Consider the following 8,931-nt stretch of genomic DNA (forward strand, 5'->3'; position numbering starts at 1 on the left):
TGGGGTATTGTCCTTTCAAATCCCAAATGATTGAAATAAGAAAAGAATACAGTATATATGTGGCAAAACAAACAAACAAACAAAGCGAGACAAGTGGTCCCTAAAAGAGTGGTGTGGGTTTATTAGGCAGTAAGCAAGTGTGTTCACAACACATGTGTGAGTATGTGTATGTGAGTGTGTGTGTGAGAGAGAGAGAGAGAATACATACAGAAGAGAGTGCTCCAAAACAGTATTGATTGTTGGCTATTGATTGTGTAGGCTGCGGCTGCTGGAAGAGAAAGCGGGAGATGTTTATGGGGGAAACCAAGAGTAGCATCTGTCCCCTGTGCCTCAGTGAGGTGGGGAGGTTTTCAGGAGGGAGGAGGGGACAGGCAGGAGGTGGAGAGATGCACCGAACTTATTAGCTTTGACATCATCATTGTCTTTAAATGAAACAAACAAGAAGATAATTATAGGCAGAGAGGAAGGGAGAGAAGGGGAGCAGGAGGGACTGGAGAGCACAGGTCCCCTGAAGGATATGCTCTTCTTCTCATTCTCTTTTCCATCTTCCCAGGGACCCACAAGACTCCCAGAAGGTGAAGTCAAGGGCTCTCAGACTCCTAAGGTTATTAGGGCACCAGACTGGCAGCCCAGAGGAGAACTTTACGGAGACTTGCAACACACCAACAAGTTGGAAGGGGATTAAAAACAGCCTTCAGCACTCACCAACCCCAGAGCTGAGGGAAACATTCTGACCTGCACAGGCAGACTGGAGGCTGGATGGGGAGCTGGCTGAGGAGGACATCTGGAAGTGAAGGCTAAGTACCAGCTGGCATTTTTTGTGCCCCCTAGATTCTTTTTTTTTTTTTTTTGCCTTTTTAGATAGTAAGCGTCAAATTCTGTTTCTCTGTATACCAGTTTTTCTAGCAATTTGTTGGAAGGTAAGTGTATTTGAGGTTAAAGACGACAAAGAAAAGGTAACTCCTAGGGAAGGAAGGGGGATAAAGAAAAGAACATTGGAGGCTAATATTCTTTTTAATAACTTCAGGTAGTGAGTGGTATGTGTGTGCACAAATGTGTATTTGAGAAGATTTGGCTCCTGCCCACGTGTCCCCCTCCTAGTATCAACGAGGGGAGGAGCTATTGAAGAAGGGGGAAAAAAAAGAAAAAGAAAGAAACCTGAGCTCTCTGGAAGAAATTCAAAGGAACCCAGAGAAATGGACTTCATTCTTCAAGGACTGAACTAGAGCAAGGAGAGAGAGAGAGAGGTCAAGGGAGAGGTTGAGGGACATATATAGGGAGAGGTTGAGGGACAGAGGCTACGCGGTCACAGCACCCAGCGCAGGCAGCCAGGAGAGGTGCTCTTTGGGGGCTGCTTGAAAAGTCTGGTCCCTGAACAAAACAATTTGCCAGGGGACAGCAAATCCACAGCTAGCTGTCTCCTCCTCTTAACCCCATCACCCCGGTGTGGTACCCAGAAGCTGACTTCTGGTTCTGTATAAAGAGCCGGGGGGAGGTATGATGTGCTTCAAGATTCTGAGGGTAAGCCTGGTAGTTCTGGCTGGGTGGGCGCTCAGTACTGTCAGCTCGGAGCTGGGCTGGACGCGCAAGAGATCCTTGGCCCAAAGAGGACACCTGAGCCAGGTGCTGTCGGAAGGAGAGCACTGTTGGCTGGGGGCCAAGGTTCGAAGACCCAGAGTTGCTCCTCAGCATCACCTCTTTGGGGTCTATCCCAGCCTGCCTGGGGACTACCTGAGGCCCTACCCTGCAGGAGATCAGGGAAGAGACCATGCAGAATGCAGTGAGCAAGATGCCGAGGGAATGGCTGTGAGCTCTGTGCCCCCAGACCCAACTGCAAGTGCAAGAATGAGGAGTGAGGCTGAGCGGCCAGCCGCTCCGTGGGGAGGGGACAGTCCTATTGGGCAGTCAGAGCTACTGGGAGATGATGACACTTATCTTGGCGATGGAGGATCCAAGGAGCCTCTAGGTGAGGCTGGGACTCTAGAAGGCACAGCCTCGGCTGCCACCATGATCACCACCTTCCCATGCCCAGGGGAATCCGGACCAGAGACCCAAAGGAAGGGTCAGACCAAGACCAGGCGTCGGCGCCAGGTGGTGAAGGGACAGGCAGGAGGCCTGTGGGGAGACCCCAAGTTTGCGCCCCAGCACTTCCAGCTGTGGCCTAAGCATCCCCTCACGCCTAGGGTCCGAACCGGCCCATCAGAGAGTGGCATCCGGAATGGTGGAGGGGACCCCTCCTGGGAAGCAGAGACCGTGAGCCCCCAAGGAAGACTGCCTGTCTTGTACTTCTCTGGGAGGCGGGAGCCGCTGCTGCTGCGTCCAGAAGTGCTGGCTGACATTCCCCGGGAGGCGTTCACAGTGGAAGCCTGGGTGAAACCGGAGGGAGGACAGAACAGCCCAGCCATCATTGCAGGTAATCACCCACTCCTGGGCTTTCCGTAGTCCGCGGGGTAGGGCTGGCTTCTGGTTTTGGTGAGGTTAGACATCGGGGGCAAGGAGGGGAAAGGGGCAGAACAGAAGAGCCAGGGAGGGCTAGCCGGGCAGAGGGGGGGAAGGGCCTCTATTCATCTGCGCAGCAGAATCCCAGGCATCATCTGCATTAATGACTCTATAACCACAAGAGCATTTGTCCCTTGTATTGATCTCGTGTGCTTCTATACATTGTGCTGGCACTTAGGAGACCTCCAGCTCACTCTCTCATCCCTCTTTAAAGGGGAAGATCTCTGGTTCTTTGTCAGTGGGGAAGAGGTGTCACACTCCATTTCTTATAGTCCAGTGTGAGAAACCCAGGCAACTTTGAAACGACATGAAAGTGTACAGACCTGGGCAGTGAGTCATGCCTGGGCTGGACTAGGTAGTGAGGAAACAAGGCTGCCGGCTACATAGCCAATGGGTCCTGGTTGGTTTCCTTTTCTTCGAGTAGCCCTGGAATGTAGCAGAACGCTACTACCTTGACCAGGTCCTGGAGTCCCCTTTGTCTTGTCCTAAAAATCATGTGTCCAGCCTGGGACTAGCAAGGTCTACTGGAAAAGATGGGCACTCACAAGCCAGGACCCTGGTTTCTAACCCGGGGTGTTGTAAAAGGGACCAGAAATGCACCTTGTATAAGTCTATGGTCTTCATTAGGAACAGTGTTTGGGAACACTCTCCACATTTATTTTACAGTATACCCGGATCTTGGCTTTCATGGAAAGTCACCCAGAAGGACAAAGAAAAGAGTAGGATTAGGAATAACTGTCTCCCTTGCCTCAATGGGGGTGGGGGACGGTTGGGGGATACTGGTTTCAAGCAGGGAGTGGGTAAGGGATTAGAAGTGATACATGATCATTCAGTGTCTCTTTATCCCTTCAGAGCCCCCACCCCAGGACAGAACCTCACACAAACCTAGGTACATAGTAGAACCATTTTCATCTTATTAATCTGGATTGTACACAACACCCTTTGATGCTTGCCAGTCCCATGACATGGATGGGGAAACCAAAGTCGTGAGAGGTATGCCTGGGGCAGACGGGGAGCGGAACTCCAGAACCCCTGAAGGGCTTGACAGCTCCCAATATTAAAGACTTCTCAGGCTGGTGGGTGCCTGCAAATAAATTTTAGACCAGAGAAAGAAATCTGGAAGGAGGGAGCCTCTTGCGATGGTGTGTTGCTGGAACATCCCTTCCGGACACGCTGTCTTCCCCCCTCTTTGGCTGTAATTTCTCTTTTGGAAGCTGGGATTCCCAGACACTGAGCACTCTAGACTCTTGTGGTTTTGCTTGATTTTATTTTGGGGTGGGAAAGGGGGTGAGGGGAGAGGATAGAGAAGGGGCTGGGCTGGATGATAGGTTGGGGCAGAGAAAGAGTAGAAGGAAATCCTTATTCTGAGGCCAAATGGAAGAAATAATGAGATGATTATCTGATCGGAGTTGGCAGCTTCACAGTTTTTCCCAGATGACATCTTCTTGCTGCCTAATCTCGCTTCCTAGTACCCATCTGCCAGGGAAACTGTGTGCTTGCCGTCTAGACCACGACTCCACTTACCCCTCCTCTGGCAGTAGTAGCACAGGGACCTGGGATCAGTTCCCTGGCTCTGAAGAATCGGAGAAAGATCCAGCAGGAATATAGGAGGGAGGCTCTAAGAAACCAGTGGTCTGAGTTGTTAAAATTTAGACCTGAGGGAACAGTTTCTGGACAGTGGGTACCTGACCCCTGTTCCTGAACTTTCTGCATCCTTCTGTTCTCATTCTCTGAAGAGAGGAGAACAGGGTCAGGATTTGGCTCCAGTTATAGGGCTCCTGTCTATGGGGTCGCACAGAGTCAGACATGACTGAAGTGACTTAGCAGCAGCAGCATAGGGCTTCCTAAGTGGCTCAGTGGGTAAAAGAATCTGCCTGCAATGCTGGAGACTCAGGAGAAGCATGTTCAGTCCCTGGGTTGGGAAGATCCCCTGGAGGAGGGCATGGCAACCCACTCCAGTATTCTTGCCTGGAGAATCCCATGAACAGAGGAACCTGGCAGGCTACAGTCCATGCGGTCACAAAGAGTCAGGCAAGACTGAAGTGACTGAGCACGCACCTACACAGCTTTCCTTAATGTGCCAGCCCTCCCCCGCCAGCCCATACCTCTCCCTCCCGTGCCCACCTCCACTGCCGCCCCCTGCCCCCCAACCTTGCCACAGCGCATACTCAACTCCTTCTCCAACGTGCCCATCTGAGCCCTTGCCACCTCCCTAAGCATGTAAAATTAGGCAGGAAATCTTTCGCAGACAGTCTAGCCTCTGAGGTTTCTTTCTCTTCAAATCAAAGCATTCCCGGAGCTGTGCTGGCATGTCCCCTGTAGGTCCACACCGGAAAGACGGAGAGCAGAGAATACTCGGGTCTGTCTCCTCTCCACCTCCCACCCTGTATCTTTGTTCAGATTTGTGCACCTCAGAAAATATTCAGAAAAGATTTAGGGTAAAAGTTTGGGAGAGATAGGGGCTGAGAACCCAGCCTTCGTTCTTCAGGATTCTAGCAACTGGGTTCCCAGGACATAGGCATCCTTGTCGACTCGCTGTGGTCAGCTCCATATGCTTTCCCTGGGGCCCCCTGGGCTGAGAACCATGAGGGGCCAAGGGTAGTCACCCCCAGGAATAAAAGTCTCCGATTTGCTCATCTATTCACTCTTACCAACAGATCAGCCCATCCTCCCTCTCTGACCCTAGCCCTGGTCCTTTTAGCCGGTACCTGCCTGTTCCTGGGATGGTTGGCTTTCAGCTGTTGCAGAATGACCACAGCTGAACTGTGCTCCTGAGGTAAATACAATTCAACCACGGGAGTTCTGCTGCCCCACTGAGGATAACACAAGATGATACAACACTTGGCTCCCACACTCTTCTAACAGCTCTCAAACCTCAGGTTCTACCTACTTAACCTAGACCCAGTTTTCTCCATCTACCAAACTTGGGGCATTTTCTCCTCGGCAGAGATATCAAGGGCTTCAGTTGCCCTAGCCATGGTAGAGGAACCATCCCCCACCCCCACCCTGGCACCCCACCCCCAGAGATAGGAGGCCTCGGAGAATACTTCCTACACAGAGCACTAGGTGGCAGTGTTGCTTCGTGCACAGGAGAGTAGGCGGTGCCTTGGAAGCCAAGTAGTGGGGAATGCAGTCTGGTTTCTTGGAGGGCTGTCCCTTCCCGGGCCTCTGGGAGGTATTTGATCATTCCCTCCCAGAGCGTGTTGGTAGGCATCCCTGAGGGTCGGCTTCATACAAGTCTCTTTGCAGGGCCCATGTGAAAAGGCTCAAGTGGCATTCTTTGGGTTATGACTAACCGGCACTTGTAACAACCGTAAAGAAAACAAAATCAACTCGAGTTACCTCCCCCCTCCCCCCGCCCCACTCCCACATGCTTCCAAAATAGGAAGTTTTTGGATTCCGGGTGGATTGCTGGAATACTTTCATTTAGGGCTGAGAGGACAATGTTGGCCTCACAGGCTGTAGGTGTTTAGCTTCTTTCTGGCCCCTGGAGGGGGAGCGATGGTGCTGGGCCGCCCGCAGCTTAGATCTTCTGAAGTTGCCAATCTCCTGTAGCTCTGACTCCCGGCAAGCAGGAAAGGACTGTGTGTGGCTGCTCCAGTGTCAGGGCCTCCATAAAGGTCACTGCTCGGGGACCTGGCAATTCAGGGATTTGTGGCCACCGAGGAGTAGCCTGGGGTCAGCAGCCCATTTGGACGGGCTTTTGGAACTCAGCTGTGGACATAAGTCAAATGCTGTCCTATCCTGGTGTGAAATCTTTAAGCTCCAGCACTCAGTCCTGAAACCACCCTGTTTCCCTCCTTCTCAACTTCCTTTCCTTTCCTTCCACACCAACACACACAGAAGAGGAACTTCTAATGGGTTCCTCCTCACCCGTAATTGATTTCAAATGTTCCCTGAAGTTGCCCAGCTGACTAACCACCTGCAACTCCAAGTGGCCGGAGACTGAGTCAGTAAGTCCATGGCAGGATTGGAGCCCAAGCCCACGCTTCTTCATTCAACAAATATTTATTGAGTGCTTTGCCATGCAAAGCAGGGCAAGTCTTTGTGGGGGAATACAAAGATGTCTAAGAAACTGTCCCTGACTTGAAGATGAGTTTTCTTTCTCTGAGGATCCAGGTTGAGGTAGAGATCCCAGGGCAGAATCTGGGAGTCAGACCTGGAATCAGATTCCATCTGACACTTATCAGTGCTGGGATCTGTGGCAATCCATTCAACTTTTCTGAGCTTTGGTTTCCTCACTTGGAGAAATGGGAAAATGTCGCAAAGAGTTGTTATAGTGTTTAAAGAAGCCATGTATGTAAAGTGCCCAACACAGACTTGACTGTAAAATTCATTTATGAAGTGGTATAACAGCAGGAGGTGATCATTGCTAACAGCAGTGTATTAGCCTACTCATCTTTGGTGCTAACCTGTCAACCTGTAATCTTTTCTTAGGTAGGGTATTAATTTCTTAAGAATTTAACTTACTCATTTGTCCAGCAGGAATGGTGGTAAATAGGTTTTTTTTTTTTTTTTTTGCAAGATGGTCTCAAGATGATTGAGAACACTATTGAGTCAGTGGCTTGAAAAGACCATTTTTTTTTTGTTTTTTGCCTTTTTTTTTTTTTTAAGCCTGGGCTATACTCTTGCCTGGAAAATCCCATGGATGGAGGAGCCTGGTGGGCTGCAGTCCATGGGGTCGCTGAGGGTCAGACACGACTGAGTGACTTCACTTTCACTTTTCACTTTCATGCATTGGAGAAGGAAATGGCAACCCACTCCAGTGTTCTTGCCTGGAGAATCCCAGGGATAGGGGAGCCTGGTGGGCTGCCGTCTATGGGGTCGCACAGAGTCGGACACGACTGAAGTGACCTATATACTATTTAATACGTTGGACGGTGGTCCAAGGCTATTTTGGGGTCATGCACCCTTTTGGGAATATGATGGAAGCTCTGCTCACTTTTTAGCAATATGCCCAAGTCACATATTTCATGTAAGTTTCATAGGTCTCTGGATTTCCTGGTAGGAAGGTCAGCATTTGCTGACCTTGTTTAAGGCATATGGATAGCTTTTGTTTTGAACGACCCCAGAGAAATGAGATTTCACAGGACTCTGTAACATCCCCTTCTCTCAGTAAGGGAGTAGCAGCCCCGGGGTGAGGAGTTTTATTGATGTGGGGTGTGGAGCTTTGCAGAAGGCAGATTGACACATGGAAGCATCCACAGAGATGTAAAGAGAATTTAAAAGGAAGGCCACGTGTGCTGCCTCCCCGAGTATCCAGCAGGGCTCAGTGACATGTGAAGCACCACGTCCATACCTTTCCCAGGGCTCCTGTGAAGATAAGGTTTCCATTACCCTCCTCCTCAGCTGCCTCTTCCTATACTGCATTGGTGGTCAAGGTCAGAGTGTTTGCCCTCGTGGGACCCTGAGGAATTGCCCATTTTATTCTCACTTAGTTCTGCTCCTTGATCTTGCCCCAGACATGCAGTGAAGTCATAGTAACCCTGCGTGAAAGAACTGTGGACACGAGATTGTTGGTCTCCGGGGGTGAGTATGCCCACTGTGATGGGAATGAGATCCATGAGTCTGCTTGTGTGGGCAAGCCATGTGCCCCGATGGATGTAAGTTAGCATCTATGTACAGCAGAGTCTGTCCTGTGGAGGTGTGGTGCTCCAGAAGAGAGGCATTGTCTGGTTTTAGAAGGAAAACAGATGGTCAGTCTGCCCCCTCCTTTCACAGCTCCCTGACCCTTGTCCACAGAATCTTCCGGATTCCCTGTGTGGAAAAGATCTCCTCCACTGCTCAGTCTCCATAGTCCTTGACCTGTGACTTCCTGGGGTGCACATTGCTCCCTGCTGCCGTGGTTCTATACAGGTCTTGTTTTTATTTACTGAAAGTTCCCCAGGAGCCAAGTGCGTGTCTGATTCACTTTTGTCGTCCCTAAGTACCTAGCACAGTGTTAGACTGTCAGCTATGTTTGTAGAATGGATAAAGTAGAAAGTTAGGTTGTCGATGCCCACTAGGAATGAGAAAAAGGTGAGAGAAACTTTCTGTAACTCGAGGCTCTTTGTGGGGAACCAGGGCAGTGACTTTCAGATTCTGATTTTGTTGCCTACAGAGGTGTCTCAGTGGTTTTTGAGGGGAACTGTTGGACACGGGGCTTCCTGCCCACCATCAAGACGGGTAGCCCCTCTCTTACCTGTTTCATATGAAAAAAGAGTTTCTGCTGTGCTTAGCCACTCAATCGTGTCTGACTTTTGAGACCCAGCGTGGGCCACAGGCCTTGCGTAGCCTACCAGGCTCCTCTGTCCATGGGGATTCTCCAGGCAAGAACACTGGAATGGGTTGCCATGCCCTCCTCCAGGGGATCTTCCCAATCCAGGGATCGAACCTAGGTCTCTCTCATTGTAGGCAGATTCTTTACTGTTTAGCCACCAGGGAAGCCCGCCC

At 50.5% G+C, this 8,931-nt stretch overlaps 1 protein-coding gene across 1 annotated transcript in view; it reads left to right on the forward strand.

Moving 5' to 3' along the window:
* The first annotated feature begins 1,497 nt into the window (after positions 1-1,497).
* Positions 1,498-8,931, forward strand: part of PAPPA2 (pappalysin 2) — a 316,922-nt gene continuing 309,488 nt past the window's right edge. The window contains exon 1 of the mRNA XM_010850108.1: positions 1,498-2,413. Within this exon, the coding sequence (XP_010848410.1) occupies positions 1,498-2,413 (916 nt within the window). The remainder of the gene's footprint in view (positions 2,414-8,931) is intronic.

This window comes from Bison bison, unplaced genomic scaffold, assembly GCF_000754665.1.
Source record: "Bison bison bison isolate TAMUID 2011002044 unplaced genomic scaffold, Bison_UMD1.0 scf7180017864289, whole genome shotgun sequence".
Lineage (NCBI taxonomy): Eukaryota > Metazoa > Chordata > Mammalia > Artiodactyla > Bovidae > Bison > Bison bison.